The 24,454-nt window shown below is 36.7% G+C and overlaps 1 protein-coding gene and 1 pseudogene across 1 annotated transcript in view; one reads left to right on the forward strand and one right to left on the reverse strand.

Annotated features, from left to right (window-relative positions):
- Positions 1 to 24,454, reverse strand: part of SEMA3A (semaphorin 3A) — a 173,968-nt gene that overhangs the window by 23,342 nt on the left and 126,172 nt on the right. Inside the window, exons 7-12 of the mRNA XM_071552744.1 lie at positions 14,734 to 14,876; positions 13,481 to 13,595; positions 13,313 to 13,382; positions 11,421 to 11,565; positions 5,845 to 6,064; positions 640 to 731 (exon numbers count right to left, since the gene is read on the reverse strand). Of these exons, the coding sequence (XP_071408845.1) occupies positions 640 to 731; positions 5,845 to 6,064; positions 11,421 to 11,565; positions 13,313 to 13,382; positions 13,481 to 13,595; positions 14,734 to 14,876 (785 nt within the window). The remainder of the gene's footprint in view (positions 1 to 639; positions 732 to 5,844; positions 6,065 to 11,420; positions 11,566 to 13,312; positions 13,383 to 13,480; positions 13,596 to 14,733; positions 14,877 to 24,454) is intronic.
- Positions 21,599 to 21,714, forward strand: LOC139670752 (5S ribosomal RNA; annotated as a pseudogene).

The following is a 24,454-nucleotide window of genomic DNA, read 5'->3' on the forward strand; positions in this document are numbered from 1 at the left end:
TTTACTCAGACTCGCCTTGCAGAAGTGCTTATGGGATGCCATATTTTTGAGGTGGCTCAAATAGGATAAATGGAAGAGATTGATTTTCATCAAAAAGTGCTAAAGTGTAGGGGGTGTTTCCAGTCTGTTGTGTCAAAATATGAAAATGAGACCCTAAATTCACCTTTGAAAATATAATCACTCTTTTGTTTCTCAGATTTTTAGGTGTAAGAAATCTGAGCAGATCACTGGTTTACTTAAGTATCTTCCTAGTTACAATATGCTGATAATCTGAATAGTGTTAAGAGTTGACTATAAATTCGTATATTGTGTAACTCTGGGAGAAAAGAGACAGGCATTATTCCTTGACTTGCACAGGTAGATATTTAACTCCAGCATGCAATATCTCTAAGACTCAGAAATAATAATTTGCTTTTTAAACCACCAGACAAGAGCTGAGAATACCATTCCTTTTATCATTAACCTTCAGCTAGCACTGAAAGTTTCAAGGTTTATTTTGACTAGTGTCTAGGTCTCTAAAATGACAAGCTAATTAGAGGGGTATGCCAGGCTATTCCTTGGCTAGACTGCAAGAAGTTGAGCTTGCAGCTGTCCACAGAGAAATCTACAACCTGACACTTGAAATTTAGCTCCACTTACCCGAAAGACTGTCATTTCTTCCAGCAAGACTTCCTCTAAGTCGTGCCAAGTCTCCTTAGGAATTGAAACCACTTTAAGAACAGTTCCAATATCTTGAAAAGAAGAAAAAGAAAAGAAAAAAAAAAGAAAGGGTTTTCAGGTGCCTAAGACGAATACTTCAGTTTTAGCAGCCAATTTCTAGCAGTATATAATTATTTCACATATAAAGATTGTGAAGCTACATATCTCACAGGACTCATTCAAAATAACAGCTGCTATTTAAAATGACCTCAGAAAACTCTGAAGTTCAGTAGGACACTTTACTGAAGTCTTTCAGTTATCAAAATGCAACAAAGAAGATATATACTACTAGACTTATTAAAGAATAAACAGGACTGAAACACTACTTAAGTGACAGTATAAAAAAACAGATGCATAACTGAGGAAAAAAAGGCACTAAATTTACCCCATTGTGTTTTATTGTCCGTTCTGAATATGATGTTTGTCTTTCTTAAAATGCATGTGAAGATATTGCAGTATGGATATAAAATCATCTGAACAGATGAAACTGTTAGGTCTTTTAAGATCTTTGTGATCTTTTCTGTGTTGAAGTACCTAAGAAGTATGAGCCCCTTAAGACATCTCTGTGTGTGTTAGATACTGTCTTCACTGAAGGATAAAAAGCATACAGCTTGTATATTTGATATAGAAATAGGTGTGTGCAGCATTTTAACATTGTATCAATTTACCTTTTTTGAGTTTTGCAATTGGCTTTAACATGAACAAGGCCAGTGCTTGAAATTTCAGTTACAGCCTTTGGGTTTGTGAACATGGTTGAGACTCAAGACCATCTCTGTTATACAGCTTCTGCACCTGTGATTTATTTCTTTGTTCCCATGAACAGAGCTTCCAAGAAAGAACACCACAGAGAATCCTTTCTAGGTTGCCACACACCACTGCAGACTCTCTAAAATGGAAACACTCTGTATGTGACTTTTCTTGTTAGCCAGCCAAGCGTAGTGCCATGCAAATGTCTCACAGGTATGCCAACTACATCCCTGAGGATGTTTCGTGTTGCACATCCTACAGCAGTAACAGTTTAGGAAAATAGAAGGCATTTTACGTGGATAAAATTGTCAAAGAACTATAAAACTCAACATTCTTAAAACAAGAATTTAACCATCAATTGCACAAACTCAAGTGTATATGCATTTTATAAGTATATATATTTGTGTGTGTTAGCTGGAACTTCTGATTAAAGAGATGACAACTTCTATATTAAAAATACGCATAAAATTGAAACAAAGAGATTACATATGTCGAAAATGTTTTTATAGGGCAACTAACTTAGGAGCTAATGATTTAATAAGAAAATTCTGGTATGTAACTTCTTTAAATGAATTTGTATTAAAATATCCTAGTAAACCTAGAATATCCTGCAAAACTAAGATTTTTTTTCATTTTTCCATCTGCTTCCCTTTAAGCAGATGTTGGTTTCTAAATGCATATATGTTTTGAAGTTTAGAAAGAAGGAACTTTTTTTTTCCCCCCCAAAATATGTACATTACTGTTTTCTTTCATTAGTCACAAACTCATAGATTCTTTTTTTAAAGGAAAAAACAAAACCAAAAACCAGTTCTTTCTTAAAGCAACAAGAAAGCAAAACACAACTTTCTCTTTATTTAGGCAGTTATATGTACAAATTAAGTAAGTAAAATATACCAGATAAGTGGGTTTGGAAGTGGTTTCCATTATGGTACTGTTACTAATTGAATATATTCGAGAAATACTGAGAACAGTACCAAACAAATGCAATATAAACTTCAAAACAAGAAGAAAAAAAGTCCACATTTCTACAACAAAGTAATTCAGAACAAGAGATAATTTAGCACTAGTTATATTAGCAATTTAATGGGTGAGTTCATTTCCTTAATTATCTTAACAATTTGATGACTGTGGTTTTGAGGAAAATACACTTTACAGGCAAAAAACAGAGATCTCTGATCTAATAAATATAATAGTGTAGCAAAGTCTCACAACTGTATTCCATGTTGGACTAGGACTGTCTTCAATCAAAATCTATCAAATTATTTATTTGATAAAAATAAATTTTGTAGAAATAAAGGGAAATTTTTCATGAAACAGATTGAGTGGGCACTAAGCGGACACAAGCTTCCCATAATGTTTCAACGAAAGGTCTGACTTTTAAGTGGATCCTGCAACAATTACAGTTGCTTGATCTCAAGAAAGCCTCTGAGGTCAAAGATACACTGTGTTAATCACTATGGTGACTCTGGTCAGGCCACAGGTACCAAAGTGGGGCTTTATCTGAGTCCTAGATCAATTTTTACAGAGTAGTATTTCAAACAATTTCACAGAAACGGAATCAGGCGTCTCCTTTAGGATCAATAGACACTGCTTAGTAAGATAAGATTACTGTTATTAATTTGTTTTACTGACAGAGGTTCTTTGACTGTGCCAAAGGATCCCAAACATTAGACACTCAGGATATGCATTAAGTGTATATCTTAAATCCTGTTTTTTTCTGATATACTTTCAAGCATGGCGATAGGTTTTTATTTTCATTGTGAAACACACTGGTACAATCACAGTGGGAAAGAAACTACTCAGATTTCACACACAGGAAAGGAAAATGTGACCACACTGTGTGGCTATTAATTATGTTGTGTTCAATTATCTTCAGTTATTCAACAAAAAGAAAAAAAAGTATTTCTTCAATATATTGCAAGTGAGCAGCACGTGGGAATAATGTAGATTGCTGTAACAGCAATGGGAAAATAGAGAGAAATATATCTAATCTGATGGGACAGAGCTGCACAGAAAAACGCAGTTATACCCTAGAGAGCATAATTCTGGCTTTGTCATAGGTTCAGATCCTCAAGTTACTTCCCAGTCAGTTGTTTGCTTGGAAAGATGTAATACATGCTGATTGTGTATCTGCTTCTGATTCATTTGACTTAGACCAGCTAGCTCAGTGCAGCTTTCTGACAGAAGGCATGCAGGGCCTGGGTTCTACTTCTTTACTTTTCCCCTCATATGGAAAATGCCCTTTCCTCCTTCTGAAAACCACAAAGAGGACAGTGAGCTTAGAGGAGCATGGCACATCTTTTGTGCTCTAGCTCCAAGCTCGGGTGTTGTAATGCCTGTCCATGTTCCATGACGGTATAATGTCCTGCTGGAAAAAGGACAATTTCTTTGGACAAAAGTAGTATTTCAAGAAATAATAACACTCTGCACTTACAAAGGTGGGATAATGGCACTGAAATATCATTTGGCAAGTAAAAGTAATTATGTTTCAATATGTTTCTTACAGTTTCTGGGTAGAGCTATAGCCAGCATTGGATGGAATTCCAAGCACTTACCACACACCTGAATATTAGTGGTTTAGGGAATTAGGTGGTTGCCTAAATTCCAAACTCACAGGTAAAAATTAACATTGAGGTTCTTTCAGAGGAAGAGCTTACCTGACTGAATTACATAAGTACCACTATACATAATGTCAGTTAAAGAACCAGTACACATAATGGTAACTCTCTGAAAGCTGTAGCTCAGGTTTAAGCAAATCCTCTTGCACTGTCTGAAAACAGACAGGAACTTCTGTGTTACTATTCATTTTACTCTTACAGAAGTCTTGAAGAAAGCACAATGAATGTCTCTCTGGAAGAACTTATGGCTTTACCTTGCAGAAACCAATGCCAATGCATTTTTCTTAGTCTGAATGCCAAGCTTTTGTGAGATAAATAGCATCTCTTGTACTCAATATATAGACCTAAATCAGCTCCTTATGTTTGCTCAGCATCATACTCTGAATGCTGAAGGGCTTATTCCCTCACAGCACAGCCAAGGAGAGTATTGTCATTAATATTTTTTCCTGGGCTGACGGGTCATAGAAGACTTGTTGAAAGGCACGAAATACTGCCAACTTTAGATGGCACTGAAGTCTCTAATGTGTGATGGAAAATATATATGTTGTATAAAATCATATGGAAATACTTCTCAATGTTTTGTGCAAGAACATACTGTAACACTGGTATATAATAACTCAGTTCACAGCTTTAAAGTGCTGGAACCCTTTCTGCAGAGCTGCATTTTCTGCAGTAAGTGGTCTGAATTGTTATGCTTGCACTGTGTTTGGTACACAAAGCTTCATCAGCTCTCAGTTTACTCATAATACATTTCAGGCATCAACATGAAAGAGGCCTTGATATTTATTGCTTTGGAAACCTGACCCCAAGTCTAGAGTACCCGAACTTTATTTAAAGAGTGTAAAAAATTGGACTGGTATAAGAGAGAGAGTCAGACAGATATTTTTTTGGTCCAAAGCTGAAAAGAAACAATAGGGTTTTGTTTTGATCTGTTTTGGCTTCACGATGCCAGTGTCTAATTACTAGCAATTATGTTCAGCAGAAGTTTAAGATATTTTTATTCAACATCACTGAAGCATCAGCCGACAAATGGAATATCTTCAGAGGTGAAGAAACAGATCCACCAATTGCTACTCAGCACAGTTCTGAAGCCACTAAACTCATGAAAATGCATAGCAGCTCATTTCTGGACACATTTATTTCTCATTATTACCTTTCTGGAAAAAGTGTCTCGTCGGGGTGCATGTTTCAACTTTTATAAGGTGCCCAAGCTGAATGATTCCATAAATTCCTTGGAAAGGATATCATGTTTCTATCTGAATACCAGTTCTTCTGAAAACACTTTGTATGTGCCAGATATCTTCATCTGAAGTAAAATGATGCACCCTTTTGGCTAAAGAGCTGAGCATCTTAAGGCAATACTTGAAAGACACACAAGACATATCTCATATCTGGATACTTGCCTCATTTGTGTTAATACTTATGCTGCATTCCAAAATAGGTACCTCAAACCCTTCATTTTAATGCTAAATTATAATTAATAAGGTAAGATATTTCTCATAAAAAATCCCTAATAACAGTAGTTGAAGAGAAGGAGGTTTGATCTTAATCCAGTTGGAAAAGCTCCTAAAGAATTTAGCTGTGCAGGCCATGGCCTGAACCTGTAACAGTCAATGTATGTAACAAAGACCTCCCTGAACACAGTTTGGAGTCCTACCTCAAATTTTCAGAGGTATACACTGCTCTATCAGTGTTCTGCCCTTCAGAGTATGAAATTTTATCTGGTCTATATTTCCACCATGCCTGGAGGAGCAAACCTTATAGATTCAAGACTTCTCACCTGTGCCAATGAACATCACATCATACTGGCCATCTTCTGCATCTACTCGATCTACCACAATCTGTGTAAACTGGTAATCCACATCTGTTTTAATCATGATTGGACGGTTGTTGATGGGAAATACTGGGTTGTACATGGCTGGATGACTTCTGGCAAATGTTATAACTTCATCAGGAAGGTCCTTGGTGGAATCAAAACCTCCAAAAGTTTTACTGGGACACTGGAAATAAATAAAAAAAAAAAAAGGGAAATGTTTTACATTTTATTATTTATCACTACAAACATATTAAAAATACATTTCATTACAATAATCCCAAGTACTGCAGACTATAATTAAATATGACAGAGAATCTAATTTTGTGACTGACAGCAAAACTTAATTCTGTTAGCAATACTATTTTTTTCTTCTGGATTTAAATGAATATGGTTAACAGAATGCAAATTATTCTCATACATCATTTGTCTTACTACTATACAGTGAAAGAGGATTTTCAGTCCATTGTGATTAGTATTAGTCTTTAATTGGCAGAAAGAAAAATCCTGAAATATCCAAAATAATGTAATATGAGGCAAGCAATTTCAGTATTTGGTTATATAGGCAACACAAATTTAATTAATTATGCCACCGTCTTCATTTCAAAGTATTATCTTCAGAAGTTAACTGGAAGTCTACATTACTCTCAAGGAACCAAATCCTTAAATCCTGGGACAATTCCATATTCCAGTCACTTTTCAAACTCCTGCTTGTCTCAACAAGCCTGTGCCATCCATGTAATCCAGATAACATGGATCCTGTTACGCTAAATCAAATCTAATGAGTCATGCCCTAAATGTATCTCTTTTCATCCCCACTGATTCTAAAAAAGACTTCTGCTGATGATATTGCTCATGTGAACAGTTAGGTGAGATGAGTCTCACCAAAGAACTGAAATAACTCCTCACCGTTTTGTCCTGCACAGTGACTGAAAAGTTGCTGGTCCCTTGGGATTAATCTGGCCCCCATGATATAAAACAGTAAAGACTCACTTTGCTCCCATATATAGTCATGGGTGGGCCAAACAGTTTTGCCTGTATTCTGTGAAAAACCGAAATTTCTACTTTTCACATTTAGCTCATGTTCTCCCAATGTAAGCAAAAAACAGAGGCTGAAAAGGAAAGGAGAGTTCAACCCGTGGTGTTGGTGGCCACAAAAGTATTCCTTCACTTTCAGCTACCACATATCCCCATCAGGAGACTCAAGAACTGGAACTGATCATCACCATTTGCCCTCATCTCTTCTGCAGAATTGGTAAGTATTTTATGAACAATTAGAGGTTATATTCATATAAGCATTACTAGTGTATTAGTATTGTTGAATGGATGAAGAAAATGAGCTACAATGACACCAGGTCAAAGATACTCATCAAATAACTTGGTGACCCCCACTGCTGATTTCAGTAAGACATATAAAATTCTGAAACCCAGCTGACAATAATTATTTTTCCAATATTTAACCTCAAATATAAGCAACTGGTGTTAAAATGCCTTAAATAATTTGTCCTTTATATATGTGTATAGAATATCTTCCAATTATATTAAAGACCTAGAGGACAATATCTTGTTAACCAAGAATCCAGACCTTGCAGGATGCTCAGCAGAAGAAATCAATTGTCTTTGCTATCACCTTGATCCAAATTATTAATAATTCATCATAAATGAAATTTAAAAATCAATGTTGCCAAAAGGAGTAGTTGCTATACTCAGCAAAGGGATTCTTCCAGCATGGACATATAATGTGTAAATTGTCCCTTGCTGACATATTTGTTAGTAAGCAAATTCCTTCATTCTGTTTCATTACATGATAGGGAAAGGAGGAATGGAAGGAGGGGAAATATTTGATTGATGCATGTGGAGCAGACAAAGCAGAAAGGAAGTTAGTTATGTACTTTATTGCATCAAGATTTCTTAACTTTTTAATTTTTATGATATGTACTTGCTCTTTTGTTCAAAAATATGACGAAGAGAAAATCAGATAGACTTTTCACATTTATCAGTCAAATCATTGTCTGTCTCAAAAACTGTTTCAAATTCTATACTTCAATTTAAGTTTGCTTTACATCTCAATTAATATTCTAACTACAGTTCAATACTAATTACTCATATTAATTAGATAATAATGAAATAGATAATATATGTAAAGTGCTCTAAGTATAAAAATCACTACACAAGAACTAAGTATTGTTAATTGCAGCTGGGCAAACACTGAAAAAGTACTAAATGAATATTCATTTCAATTTAAGCAAATGAATTTCAGCTGTGTTTCAATTGCCTGAATATTTACTTTCTGGCTCATTTTCCATCAAAGGGTTTTACTTGCAGCAATGTAGAACAGGTTCCCCAGAAATGTGGTCATGGCACCAAGCCTGCCAGAGTACAGGAAGCATTTGGACAACACTCTCAGGCACATGGTGCAATTACTGTGGCTATTCTCTACAAAGCCAAGAGTTGGACTCAATGATCCATGTTGCTCCCTTCCAACTCAGTATATTCTATGATTCTACGGACCAAGGTATAATTCATGCAGACAAATCATAAAATTAGAATTAGTGCCATAATTCTGTGTGTTTAAATAAGACTCTCAATTCTGAGACCCAAATTACCCCTTGGATCCCCTTGCTTTTCTGAGAACAAAAAAAAAAACAACAAAAAACCCCTGTAACCTTGTGTCTTTACATGTGTGTCTTAAAGTGCATTACCTGGACTAGGCTGTGGCTCACATTCATCCCATCCTACTTTAGTAAACTGAGATGAAATCCAACTGCTATTACTATAAATCCCTCCCTTTTCAATGAGTTAAAATGGGCATGATCAGTAGGTGAGATTTAGCTCATTCATAGACCAAACTGCTGGCAGAGGAGTCTCAACCCAGCAACAGAATAGACCAGAGGAAGGAAATGTAAGCTCTGTAGCTGAATCCACAGAAAGTCAGTTAAGAATTCAGGATGAGGAACATCAGTTAAGATGAGCTATACACATTCTCCCTCTTCTCCCTCCTCTCCCAAATACTGTTACAAAGTTAAAAAAAAAAAAAAAAGATGTTACAGAAAAGTTCTGGCAACTCCTTTGTTAAATGTGAAGCTGATGTAGAACTGTTTACAAAGTTTTCTTTTCAAAAGAACCATTTGGTTTCCTTTTCCTTTACTCATACTGGGCAAGTCACCAGATGCTCAAGAAGTTTACTGGCACCTCACCTATTAAATTCCTAAGATAATTCAGTGCTGTTTAACTGCAGTGCAATCTGGAAATGAATTACTGTAAGAAGCTCAGGGTTTTTTCTCCCTTCTCTTTCTGCATTTCTTGGAAAAGGAATCCACAAGTCTGACATCTAAAGGAACTTCAAAAATCTTTCTTCTTTATTCTCAACAGGTCTTCAAAGCCATTGAAAACACATCCAAATTTATCACTTTAAAAACAAAAAGCTTCTTTTCAGCAAGAATTGTACCTCATTTTAAAGTTCTGTTTTATCCTACTAATATAATAGAATGATTTTTAGAAACTCTGTTGGGACTCATCTTTTTTCAAAGTGGCAGAATGCAGGATTAGTCACCTGTATTGGGTTAGGAGAAACTCATGGCCTCAGCCACTCTAACACCATTTACAGTGGCATGGTCTCCTGCACTACATGGTGTCACGGCAGGGCTGTGTAGACTTATAAAATTTGGGATCACATTTGCCCTTAGACAGGAAAACAGTTAACAGTGGAATTTGAACATTTTACACTTCACAAATCTTAATTAATAAAAGTGTTTTATAATGAAATTGTAAGGTTAGTAAAATCCATTCTGAGAGGGTAGCCAGAAATAAAAGTATATGTAACCTAACTGTATTTCCTTACTTTGCCAAGGGCTCTGATGGCTTAGGTCACTTTGACATTTATGGGCTGAATTTGGGTCCCTGTTTTTCTCCTTGTCCTGGGGAACTTGATCAAGTTATTCTCTTCCCACACAGATGTCAGTTCAAGACTCGCAGAGGAGTCTTGGAATAACCTGAGACGGGCAGAACTGTGTTGCTTGCCTCATGAGTAAATATTTCAGTTGTACCTTTGGAATCTCAATAGAGCTGCATCTGATCTCTGCAGAGGAATGAATGTAACAGAGCTGCTGTGCAGCAATCAGTTCTGTGCAGCACCTCAGTCTGTTTCTGAGATAGAAGAAGGTAGCATTCTTCTTTGTCCACAGTTCTACGTAATGTCTATTATTTGTTTTTGTTTAAAAAGGTTAATCGATACCAGAATCAAAGAGGAATCTAAATAAACAGAATAATGAATACTAAGTCTGTCAAACTAAATACAAAGTGACAATAGTTGTCCAAGAAATATGAAAAATATCTACTCATTCATATTTTCCACCGACTTATAAAACAATGCAGCTTCAAAACACCATCCCTCTGACATATCACAATTAACAGTCATAATAAAAAAAAAAGTCACCATCAAATGAGAAATGAAATCTCTTCTATGCTTCAGAGCATGCATTTTAGCTCTATAAAAAATGGAAATTCCTTTAGCAATTGCAGTGAAGAAGTGAGGAGTGTAAAGGAATCTGGCTGTCAAGGAGCCACTGTTTTACTTAGGAAGTAATTTTCATTAGGCTGAGCATACATATCAGTTGAAAGATCAGGTTTGAAAGGACAATGTCAAACATACCAGATAAAAATAGAAAATATGATGAATTAAAGGAGCAAAGTTATTCCTGCTTTCTTTTATGCCTTTTATTTAAGGAGACTTTTAAAGAATATTATAGACATTATTTACACATGTACATTTACATATATACATGTGTACATATATAATTAATCTTCTGCAATGATAGTTCAGAATATAAATGGGCTAAGTCAATTTATACAAGCTAAGGGGCAACCCCAATGCATATAATTAATGCTAGTTTCATAAATGTCAGTCCCATCTTCTTAGACTATTGGAAATTTCAAAGGCACTTAAATATTTCTAAAATGATGATATCAGTTAGAAGTCTTATATAGACCAATATTTCAGTCATTCATAAACTAGAAACAGATTCAAGTAGAAGCAAACATTTTTAAAGTGGAAGTCAGAAACTATTCTAGTCGCTCTGCCATCTACTGCAGAAATATCTGTTTCCTTGTACTACATTTCATGTTGGCTGAAAGATTTTTAACAGGCAGGCAGATGCTCTGTTTTCCATTCATTCTCATTAAGAATGGCTCAGCCAATATTTGGAACAGAACCCAATTCCAAGGAAAGGATAATGCAGCATGATTTATTAAATATTTGACTTTAAGTCAAATTCTCCAGCCATTGCTGAAACTTCTTCTGAAGTTGTTAATATGAATGCCAAAATTAAAATCCAAGTAACATTGTTATTGCAGCTTCATATGTTACAAGAAAATCAGTACATTCTGGACCTGGAGGAACTGTTAGTTTTCCCTTCTGCCATCCTATCCATATTGTTATCTGTTTCAGTTTCTTTCCTGGATCTCTGCTCAAGGACCATGTAATATGTGAAAATATTTTCCATAGTTTTCCCAGCTTTGATTACTGTATTTCTTAGGGTACTTACAGTTCCTGGCCGTGGATATGGCACTCGCCCTTGGTAGGGAACCCACTGGTAGTTCGGGCCATCTCGGTGGGCATAGGGACCAAGAAATACCCTCCTCACATCAGTCATGCTGTACATACAAACTGCTGATCCCTTGAAGATATTACTAAAAGTAAGAGGAAAAGAAATCATAGAATCATAGAATCAGCTGGGTTGGAAGAGACCTCTGAGATCTTCAAGTCCAACCCTTGATCCAACCCCACTGTGATCACTAGATCATGGCACTGAGTGTCACATCCAATCTCATCTTAAACACCTCCAGGGATGGACAATCCACCCTCTCTCTAGTCAGCACATTCCAATGTCTGACAACTCTCTCTGTAAAGAACTTCTTTCTGATATCCAACCCAAACCTTCCCTGGCAGAGCTTGAGCTGGGCCCTCTTGTTCCCCTGCTGGTTCCTGGGAGAAGAGACCAACACCCCCTGGCTAGAACCTCCTGTCAGGGAGTTGTGGGGAGTAATGAGGTGCCCCCTGAGCCTCCTCTTCTCCAGCCTGAACACCCTCAGCTCCCTCAGCCTCTCCTCACAGGCCTTGTGCTCCGGCCCTTCTCCAACCTCATTGCTCTTCCCTGGACCTGCTCCAGCCCTGCAATGACCTTCCCAAACTGAGGGGCCCCGAACTGGGCACAGCACTCAAGGTGTGTCCTCACCAGTGCTGAGCACAGGGGAAGGATCACTTCTCTAATTATAGATCATCCACTTACACCCCCACCCCTTGTGACTCCAGAAATGCCTCCACAATTCTAATTCAGTGGATATTAAGAGCATACCAGACAGAGATAACCTGCACCCATTTCCCAGGCTAAGGTGGGAGCTGGGGCTGGTGGGGCAGCCTTGGACAGGTTCTTTAAATTATCAGTCAGTTTAATCAAACAGTAGAGCTATGGGAATAGCAGCTTGGTGCTTTCTAATTTATTGCATGTGTTGATTATAAAAACTCTGACATGCTCTCAGAGCAATCCTCACTCACCTCTTGTGGAAGTTCAACATAACTGATACAATCTCGTAGACATTTTCTGAAGCAGATGGCTGCTATTCCACTATTTAAAACACATTGTCCCCAGAAGGCCAAAGCTCAAATTTGAGTAAACTTCAGTAGGGCTATCCCTAGAGAACTATTCATTTCGTTCCTACACTTCACATTTTCTATTTTTTTTTTGTAGTTTCTTCCCCCACTTGGGCAGCACACGTGCAAACTTCAGTGCTGTTCCTTACCTTAAGATTTCTTCCACAAGACAGTAAGAACTTGTAAATCTCTGTCTTCTATGCCTGATATCACTAGAAACATTCTTTCTTTTTAGAAACTAAAACTTATTTCCTTCACAGATAAATGTGGCCGTATAATCAGTACTGCAAACATTCCTCAGGCCAAAGCTACAAGTATATTTTGTTCTTGGTGAAAGCACAATGAAACAAAAACATGCAAGTCACAGTTATATGTGATTCAGTAACACACCTTTGGAAAGATTGTTAAACTTTCCAGATTTCAGCAATATTTTTCACTAATATTTCCTTGAGTAGGCAATTTCTCACACCAAGTTTATTTATGATTGTTTTCTTTTTCCAGATTTGTGTGAAAAGGGCTACAAATGCTGATCACCACCATAAAAAGCCAATTCAACAGCAAAGAACAGCCTGAGAAACTGATACTCTTTGTGTTTGCCAGCTTCAGAGTGATGATGTACATTGTTCATAAGAAAGAAACCTAATTCATTACTTCTTACCGGCATTGACTTCTCAGTTCAAAGGTTAAAAAAATTTTGTGTTTCTTAAAAACATTTTTAACAAAGAGACCTCTTTAAAACAAGAAGCCACACAAGCTTCCATGCAAGTAAAATGATATGCTATATACCTGGAAGTTGTAAACACTCCATAGACTACTGGATTTTTAGGGTCTTTTGAGTTCATTAGGAACACATCCTCTGTAACAATAACAAGACAGAGAAAAGAAAATCAGGTTAAACTCATACAGATAATACCTGAAAACATTTCTCTATTCAAAACCATTTCTGCTACTTACGTAGTTCATCAAAGTGTGTGTCAATGCCATTGGGTCCCGGCACAGAACAAATCAGACGTGCTTTGAGAAAAGTTGTCCATTTGTTAACAAGGCTTCTGTGTCCACCAAAGTCATTCTAATAACAAAAGTATTTTGCATTATTACCTGGTAACAGTCTTTGTTTGAAGTATCAACAGAGCACAGGAAAAATACAGTAAATAAGATGCTATTTAGAGAAAATGAGAAGAAATTAGCCTTTTTATTCAAAAACATTACAACATTGTAAAGATATAAAATATTAATTACTTTTATTTAACATTGCATTGTGACATATTTCATAGTAGCATATAATTTAAAACCAAAAAAACTCCCAAAACTCTTTTTATATTGCAATATATATATTACACTAGAAAAAAGACAGGCAGAATGTTTTGCTTTGAGTGCCCAGTCTGCCCTGTCCTGGAAAGGCTGAGAGGGATTATTATGCCCAGCTGGGTAGCAAAAAAGTAGAAACGCAAGTTGCAATGGGACAAAGTAGATAAAAATTCCAGAACAGTGGGATCAGTTGTACAGCTGTAAAACATATGAATAAAGGGCCCCAAGGACTTCATACTTTAGGGGTAACTGGGTTTAAAACAGCTACTTCTGAATTTGAGGAAATAAATTGAAATTGTGCTTACAGATTAACATGAAATTTTACTGTAAATATCATGGTTGTCAATGTTACATTTTTAATATAATTTCATTTGTAGAAATACTTTTAAAAGTTTGTCAAAAAACCACTTGCTGTTTATCAGTGTGGATGAATGATTCATTCTGCAGTCACTAAGGGTCTTTGGAATTGTTGCCCATTTCTACGGCTAACATTAAGCAACTGCTTTGTTAAATCTTCCTTTGTCTCTGTTTTAAAGATTTTCACTAATGTGGGAATGAAAAGGTATTAACATTTAAAAGGCAAATTCTTCAAATATTTTTGGCCTACCTGAAAGTATCATATTTCCTGTAAAAGCCCCCCTTTTGCAGACACATTCTAAGCCTCAGAAGATGCCTATGGCTTTTTAAACAAAACATCATAGTTTGCAAAGTTTCCCCCTCAAAAAGTATTCCTTTTGGTCTGTTATCCTCTAACTGTATTTCACTTGGGATGACTCCTGCTTTAGCATAAAGCCAATATTAAGATGAATGGTTCACAGGCAAGAAAATGCAGTTTGTAAAACTGCTTGCAAAGCATGCACAAGTGCATTCACTTTCACATGAAGAAGACACCACCTTACCTTGCAGATCTGCCCTATTCTGGCATGAGTGGCTTTTCCAGTATGCTCTCCATCAATTGCATTTTCACGGAAGAAGAAATAGATTTTGTCATCTTCTGGATTGTCACTCTCTGGTATCAGGTGAGCACTGATAAATCTGGGATCTGAGAAGGCAATGCCATTGTGAATGTTACTATTCCATTAATTGAATCACTTGTCTTCCTTAGATAAATGAATCATCATTTTGCTTTTCAAGAAGCAATCATTGCATGACATGGAAAATACATCTATGTTAGGTACATTATGACCTGTTAACATGTAACAGCTATTTGGATTTCTCTTATCTTTAATACAGGAAGGTGTTTGCTACAGATGTTTAATAAAAAGATCTTAACTTTATTATTAGAGCAATTAAACAGTAATGAAATCTCCTTTAAAAAGGTTGCATAACATTACAGCATGGCTTCATAATTTCATATAGTTATTACTGGCATTTTTCTTGTTTCTTTGGATGTTTAGATTTTTGTTAATAATCTTTCTGTATATGTCGCAAGTAAAATTAAACAATTACTGAGACAAATGTAATATTCCTCATTTTAGCAATTAAAAAAATGAATATTTAAATTATTATACATCTAAAAAAACTATTAAAGCATTATTGTTAAAAAATTTAGGTTGAAAAATAAATTTTGATTGATATTGTCTACTTCCACACGATACCCTAAATCTCGGAATTTTTGTCTTTTCAGAAGAGAAATGCATTTTTGAATTTTTAATCAGGTTGCTGAAATATTTTGCCTTGTCATTTTTTGTAAAGTTTGGGATTTTTATAGATAAATTTTATTTCTTGACAATTAGAGGACAGCATTATTTGGTGGTAAAGGAGATAGAGCAATGAATGAAAGTACATAAAATGTGGACATACTGATCAGTTATATAAAGAATGCTGTAAAAAAGTTTGGGACAGAGAATTTTATAGAATTCATATCAGTAAATTCATACCAGTGGTGAATCTGGCCATCGCTGTATTTTACAGAGATACTTCAGCTGGTATCTTTCACTATATTTGGAAAAAGAAGGCATATCCAACAGATTTACCAATCTGTTTTATAACCATTCCACATCCTGCTGGGATAATTAACTGTGAACTATATTTAACTACTCAGAGTCCTGTTCCTATGTGAAATTATAAGCTGTTTTAGTGTCACTTATTAACGTCTTTTCACTGTATGTGTATTGCTCTATAGTCATGGAAATAATGAACTTTGCTTTGTTTTGCCCGTTTTCAGTGGCTGTCCTGTGGCACCCATTGCCTTATTAAGGATGGCAGTATTTTTAAGCAACATATTTTGATATATTTATATACATGAACATATGAGTTTAAATGTTTCTATTATATGAGTACATACTGCATAATATTGCATGTGTATTTTATATGTTCTCACGTACTCTGTATGTGTATATAAATATGAGTACAGAAGGATGACCGTACCGGCTTAGACTGAAGTTTACTTAGATCAATACACAAACTCCAACATTATCCAGAAGTAATTATTCATGACAAAGAAAGAATATGGTGAATACAGATAACACCATCCAAGAATAAAGTCCCTTCTTCAAATATTTTCAGTGTAGTTGATTCCTTGAATTTGTTGCTTTCTATGTGCTTAGTAACTTTCAACAGACTTTTCATCCAATTTTCTGTGTAGGTTTTTCTTGAACCCATGAAAATATACAGCATTCAGGGCATCGTTCTGGAATTTGTTCCTCACCTACAGAAGGTAATGAACTAAAATTTACTTTTGAATTTGTGTTTCGAAGATTGATTTTAATAACTTAATTTTGTTCCTCTCAAATCCTGTATTGGAAGTACCCTCAGTGTTCAAGATGTGGATGAACTGTGCTCCCACACAAGGGTTGTAGCAATGGTCTTTGCTGATTTCTCTGCTTGTTTGTTGGGATTTTTCCCTAATTCCTAATATTTAATATTGATTTGACAGTTCCTAAGCAGCAATCTGAAACTGTCATGGAACTTTTATGTGCCATAATCCCAGAACCTCACTTTTCACTGGTGATACTCTTTCTACAGTCCATTCTTTTATATGTGAAGATAGGCATGTCTTCCTCATGGTTTCCCTGTGATTTACCACTGCATCCTTCATCAAGAATAATTTGTCATTTGATTGCTTAGCTACCCAGTTGCATAAGATCCTTTTGTAATTCTTCACAGTCTTCCTTTGTCTCACTATGCTGGATAACTTACTATAGTGTGAAAGCAACATTCTCATCCTGCTGTTCAGCCTCTTTTTCAGATTATTTATGAATATGTTGAACAACACAGGCCACAGAAGAGACCTCAGTGGAACTGTGTCTACTACCTATTGTCTATTAAAATAAGTATTTTTAGACATCTGAAAACATGAAAAATCTGGAAGCATCTTTAGCTCTCCAACCCAAACACCAGTAACTCAAGCTATTAAATGTGCTTCCTTCCTTTCTAGCATGCATTTAAGAGCCTTTCAGTTACAGACATGAGACCCAAGATAAACAATAATAGACTACACTGTGCCATGGCAAGTATCTATTTATGATATACTACAGTTTTGCATGCAACTTGTAGCTCAAGAAACAAGAAAATTTCTGCACTGCAACCTGTGAAAGGATCTATTAGAGAAAGAGAACACCTGTTAGTTAGATATTGTTCTAGGCTACTGGATCCAGGGAATCCCATCTGAATATGCTGGTTTTACATTATTAAGGTCTTAAGGAAAAATAGCAAGAAATCACATTCAATCTAAACCTAAATACATTCCCAAATGGTTGAATGATTTGTTTCTAGTGCAATGGGTTTTGTAAATCACAAGATATCAAGTTCTAAAATAAATCACTATAATATCAGTCATCAAAAATCTAACTTTACGTTGGCCTATGAAGATACAGTGGGGAGTCCCATCTGAGTCAAAAATATTGCTGATGTAGTACAGGTTATATAAACTTGCCCTTGGTTAGCATATTATTATTCTTTTCTTTCCCTGTCATAATTTTGCCAAGTGAACCTGGGAACAGTAAGACGGTTTAGTATTAAAGCAGGGCTGGTACAAGAATGATAGAAAAATAGTTGAATAAATTGAAAAAATGTATTTCAAATGATTCTGTCAGAGGGGTTGCAGAGGAAAGGACTGTGAGGAAGGCAGATAAAATAATGCCATAGCATGAGTGCATGTGAGTATACTTTGTATACACTTACCTGCGCTTATCAGAGATGAATTCAGATTTTAAATTAGTGATTAATAATCCTAACTACATCCCTGAAAGTAAAGTAATCATAAAGCCTCATATTAAAACACATCCATTGTACATCATGGAACAGTTTTTCTTGAACAACACTGATGCTTCTTACAGAGCACACTTTGGATTGTTTTGCCATCTAGTTAAATCAATACACTTTAGTCAATAAAAGAGTGGTTCTCCATGTAATACTGCCCTTGCTCTTGTTACCTGGTGGTGTTTGGTTTTTATCCCCCCTTCCATTTGACAGATTTATGTCTATGCAGCGAAGCAAAAAAAGGACAAGCAGGCTACATGTGTTCTGTTGCATATAGAAATAGACTAATTTCTGTTAAGAATGAATGTAATGGTCACAAAATTAACACCATGTTATTATGCATGAAGAGGGTGAGAGAAATGTGGTTGATAATTTCATAGCATATAAAGCTAAGAAGTGGGTGGTGTGAGCTAGTGATCTGTAGTGTGTTCTTTATTGTTTCATTAGTGGAGGAGCTGTTTGACTTGCCTGAGGCTTGATGCACACTTGCATTTAACTCCAGGGCTTCAGACCATGCTTACTACTGACTGTTTAGGGTTCTGATGAATCAATCTGCCAGATGGCCACAAGTCACGCAACATAGCCCTCTCCATGGACTACATAGCATTTTTTTATTGCTCTTCTTTGAGGATTGGAAAGGAGATATCCACAGATGAGGGAGTTAGGGACTTCTTCTTGACTCTCCTAATTGCTCACCCATGCAGCAGAGGAAAGAATGTCATCTTTGAATGTGTATGTTCAAGTATTGAGACTGCCCTGCCCTACCCTGCAAAATTAAACAGGTTTGGTATCAAGGGGTCCCCATGGGAAGTTTAAAATAATTCAGTCAGGGTTGACCTATTTCATACTTTCAACACAGCCCCCAAAAGAAATCCTGGAATAAACTTCAAGCAAGTTTTACTGAATGGGAAGTGGGACTTTCATCCAAAACTATCAGTAAATAAAAGTCAGTGCACTGCAGCTATTGTGGATAGATGGGATGATTTCAAATTTCTGTCTGTGAATTATCGAGTATTCTGCAACCTTAAAAATGTCTCCAATCTATGCAGCCCTCTTAAATGCTGTTACACCAGTTAAACCCTTTGTTGTTTGAAAACAGTCTCCCATTGGCTAAAAGTCCAGAAAGCTTGTTTTGAGAAAATGAATTTAAGAAATAATTTGATGGCAAATATTTTGCAATGATTCATTGCTTTTAACCATCAAGCAAACAATGTAGAAGAGTGCTTTAAAAAACAGGGCACATCAAACAAACATTTCTGAAACATGTTTAAGCATGATCAAAGGAGAAACAAAGCCACAGCATAAACATGATCAAAATAAAATTACAGCTAAAAAACACTTCTCTGATCTTGCAGCCAACATGAACAAGCTAAAAATAAAAACATAGATTTTTATTTAAAACAATCAGCCTCAAGAAGCAAATTATTAAAGCACACACCTTTTTCAGTCTCCTTTTTCCAGTTGCCTTGGCTGTGGGGCTGTTTCTCAGATCCCACATGACACCTTTGTACACCACTTTGTGTGCCCTCCTGCAATTACCAGCTCTGCAGACGTTTCACTGGCAGCAGCCCATTAAACTGTCCTTTGTGAGAAATCTGGCTCTTTATGAAAACGGCACCTTGGTCCAGCTGCCTCTATGATTTATATGCCATTGTTTGCTTAGTTAAGTAATGGAAACAAGTTTTGCTTGTCTCAGCATTTCAGGTGGAGAAAAAGCTAAGGAAAATCGATCTGCATTGGCTATTTACCAATGTTACTCTTTAGCAGCAACAACCGCACAAATATACACAACACCCCAGGAGCAAGAAACCATAAAAGTCAGAAATTGGCTTTCTAACTGAATTGTATTAGCATTTTAATGAAGATCTATAAACTTGAAGGCACAGAAATTACCTTTAGCTGTCAAGATTGAGAAAGCTGAAGGAACAGAAGCTGGGGTCACCTCTTCATCACTTGACAGGAGCCAAAGGGCAGTTCTCTCAGGAAATGTTTTGTAAAGAGTTTGAACTGGATGCCCCTATTATTGTGTATTTATGGTCAAAATTACTTATTTATCAGGTCACAGCAAGAAAATTCTAGGAAACTAGGGAAATTTTATGCTCAGTAAAACTGCAATTGCCATAGTTTAATGAAAAGTACTGGAGAGAGACTGGGGCCCTGAGGAGAGGAACAAGACTAGTGAAACTGAAATTAAAAATTTAACAAGAAAAATAGACAGCTATTCAAGACTTCATAATCACATACAGTGCCCGTCCACTGGGACCCAGCACAGAGAGCCAAATACTGTCCTCGGAAAATCTGGATCTGCACTCACAGTGAGCCCTACTACCCACAGAGGGGGACTTGCAGCACCAGTCACAATGTGTGGAGCAGAGCTGTCTGCCACCAGCATGCTCGGCAAGGTCACCAGAGGACAAAGCTGTTAATTTGTGGTGATGAGAGAGCTAAGTTAGTTTGTGGTTTTACACACTCCAATGCAGTTTACAAAACACCAAAGCTTTTAGTTCTTTTAAAGTTCCTTCACATCCCTCTTGCTGCTGTCGAGTCAGGCAAATACAGCAGAGCTCTCATGGATTCACTGCTTACAGTGAAGCTCCTCAGCAACTTGGATGACATCAGGTTGCATCCTCAAATTGGAAATGCTGTTTGCACAAGGGATAACTTGTGGCAATTATGGAGCAATATGAGGGGTTCGTACTCACTTACTGTGAGATGCTAGCATAGAAAGTAGTATCAAGGACAGACCACAGAGTAGAGATGCCATTTGAAGACGGTGTTTTTAAAGTCATGGGTATGCGGATGTGTGGCATGCAGGCCATGCATGATCAAGCTGTCAGCAGCTGTTACAAGCTAAGAAGCCCTATGGTCCCTCATTGACTTTGCAATGGAAATTCTCATCAGAAAGAATTTTAAAGACTGCTGATATTTATTAAGTGGTTTAACTTTGAGTCAAGGCAGACTGATGCTGAGTAATGATGATCTTTAAACAGTGTGTTAACCATATCAACTAGTTTCTCCTTCTTAGAAGTCATATCCTGTCTTTGATTAATTTTTCAAAGATTAGTAAAGGCAATTTTGGTTACATAGATTATAAAATGGACTAATAAGGTTTAACTAAGCCTTATTGTAATTTCAATAGTGTACATTTTATTTTATTCAAAACTCTTTTCAGAATTAGTAAACAAACCTTCCTCTCTGCAGAATCCAACTGCCATGTTTCAGTGGTGGCTTGTGTGAATTTTTTAATGACATAAAGAGATTACAGATTTTCCATGATCAAAGGTATTAGAAGTAGTAACAATGTGTCACTGCTCTATCATTTCAACATATGGGCGCAGCAGCAACACACAAAAAGGCACACATTAAAAAAGACACAGAGTGCTTTTACACATGCAAATTCTTCCACATGTCAATGCTTCACTAACCTGTATAGTAACAGGAGTTGAGTCCTTGTGGCTTTTCAGTGCTTTGACCTTAAGTGTCACCTGTGAATCATTCTCATTGTGAGAGATATTAAATTTGAATTAAAGTGATGGGTTTTTTAAGGAATTATTGATTTGTAACTATGGCCATGCCACCCTGATGCCTGATCTCATCTGATCTCGGAAGCTAAGTGGGGTTGGGCAAGGTTAGTACTTGGATGGGAGACGTCTTGGGAATATTGGGTGCTGTAGGTTCTAGTCCTGAAGACTTCACTATCACCATCCAAGCTCACTCAGCCGTGGCAGATGAGCCTTAGGAGCAAAGGGTGGGGCCAGTTTCGCGCATGCTGTGCTTCACCTAAAAAAAAATTCACTGCACAGGCTCGAAGGATACACCCAAATGGGTAAAGCCCTTCCCAAATCTTTGTTTGCAGAGCCCAGCCATGATGATGGTGACTGATTTGTACTTGGGGCAAAAGCAAAGAAGGGCAACTATAGTTGGGAGTATTAATAACATCCTAAAGCATACAGGCTCCATGCTAGCAGAAGTGAAAACTTGGCAAGGTCAGACTGGGTACTGGACCATGGGGGCCCTCCAAGGGAGCACAACCCCAGTTTGGGGTGCTTAGTACCCCTAAAGTAATGTAAATGAGTCCCTGACAACCAGCCAAAACAATTCTACCACCTTGAGATCTCTCTCCCTCTGCCTTAGAGGCATAAATTGGCATGCATATTTCTTGAGAGTAACATTTTAGCTCCCACAGGAAAGAGAAGGAAGAAAACGTTGATCTCTGATGCAATTATCAGTTTTTGAAGTTTTTGTTCTAAAGAGACAACAATAGTTTTGATTCCCTGTAAAGACTAATTATATGGTGAAGAAAAGTGAATACAAAAGTTCAGTAAAATTATAGCTTAATGCTCAACATAAATTAGATTTCTCACAAAACAATGCTTATGATCTATCCACTCTATTTAATTTAGAAGAGGTGATTATTATTACTTTACAGAACAGCAATCAAAATTAACACCTCTTTTTCATTACTGACTATGTTTTAAGGTGATTGTATATCTATCAACACAATTTATTTTAAACTGATTTACTTGTCACTCAGAGAGAGTAATTGGGCAACTGAGAAAACCAGTGTCCATCACAGAACAGTGAGTGAAGCTTATAGCATATTGTCTCCATTTAGGAATATTTTAATCTCAATTTTCTATACTTCTTAACCTGTCTGAAGAAAAAGCTAACGAGAGTTCCAGCTAAAAGCCTGTTTCTTCCTCTCTCAGTCATTTATCTGAAGCTTTTGACATTGACATTTGGAAATAAAAACACTAGAAAGCCTGTGCCTTAACTGTGTAACCTACATCTTTAGAGCTCTGGATGAGTGACAAGAACTAAATATCACAGTCTTTATGTAAAGAGGTGATGTATTAGGGGAGGAAGTGGAGCGTGGAGGCACTGAAGACAAAAGATGTTTCTGATTTGGGGTGTTACAGACTTTTGGCAAGCCTGCCTTTTGTAAGCTCTGAAGATTCACAGGTGGAGCACAAGTCCCTGGAGATGCCCAAGCAGTTTATCGTAGTTGATCTAAAACTCAGAAATGAAATCTGTTCCTCTTCACTAATGTGATTTTCTCAGGCCTCTCAGAATGCTGAGAGATGTGCATTTATGTCTTGGTGGAATATTCTTTCTCTCTGCCACTTGGAAATTAGAGCCTACAAGAAGGTGTCCCAAAGTTAGAGGCCTGCAGCAATACCCTCAGATAAACTCCTGACACAGCACATTGCAGGAGGCGAATACCTGGCTCAATGTGAGGGGTATCTGGGGATTAAAATGGCAAACATATTCCAGTGTAGGTAAAGTGGGACAGCCCTCAGTAGTATAACTGGTAAAAGCATGAAACCCCAAACTGAACAGCACTGGCTTGACAAATGCATCTTCAGTCTCCCTTTGCCTCCTGAAACCTGAATTCTTAACATTTTTCTGTCAGCTCTATGCAGTGCAAAACTCTATCTCCAGTGAATCATTTGTCCACAGATATAATACTTTCTTCTGCGTACAAAGTGAACAAATATGGCCTTTGTGTCAAAAAATATCTATTTTGAAAACAGGAAGAAAATTTCAAAATTTCGTACTGCCAGGTTCAATTTGAAGTGTGCGGAAGGGGTTGTGTAGCTTCAAAAAAAAAAAAAAAATCCTCCCTGACGTCACATAAAAAAACCAGACAGGACTCTGCCAGAGTCTCAACATTTGGTGAGGGATGTTAATTCATTTGGAAATGATCATCAGACCATGCCAGTTCCCAAGGAGCCATCCAGCAGAGAACACTCCTGTAGCAATTTCCTAACCTTTCCAATCTCCTGTAATTTAATTTTTCGTTAAATCCTTTAGATTTGGCTACAAAACTGAGGGGATTTTGTCAAACTACGTGAAGGGTTTTGCTGTTATAATGAACTTTTACAGCCAGTGTAAAGCAACTAGACACAAAATCCATTACAGTAAGATTAATGAGGGATGGCAGCAAAGACTGAAAAAAGGGAAGGGTGAATGACTGGTTTTAGCTGATCTGTCAGTGTAGCACTGCAACATAAAATGCAGGAAGGCGTCTGCAAGAGGAAGCAAAACCCCTCTGCACAAGCCAAGACATTCAGTGTGATAGCATCAGTTATGACAACCTCTTTCAGTAGTCATGTGAGCATAATATGTGTTTCCAACTTAATTTAGCTTCAGTCAACGTAAGGTATTAACAAGGTTTTACTCAACTGAAATAATGTACCAGCTTATCACTGATGTGCAACTTAGTTCTGCTCATTAAAAAAAGGCAAAAAAAAGTATTTGATAGCAGAGGTGCGATGAAAACTGTGCAGTTGCTTCAGATAGAAAAGTCTTGCAACACTATGTTTTTCACAGCTCTATCAGACAGTTTTTCTTCTCTTACATTGTTTAATAGGTTTGTACTTTAATTTTGTACAAGCAAAGACATTCAAAAAGTAA

This window comes from Pithys albifrons, chromosome 3, assembly GCF_047495875.1.
Source record: "Pithys albifrons albifrons isolate INPA30051 chromosome 3, PitAlb_v1, whole genome shotgun sequence".
Taxonomy (NCBI): Eukaryota; Metazoa; Chordata; class Aves; order Passeriformes; family Thamnophilidae; genus Pithys; species Pithys albifrons.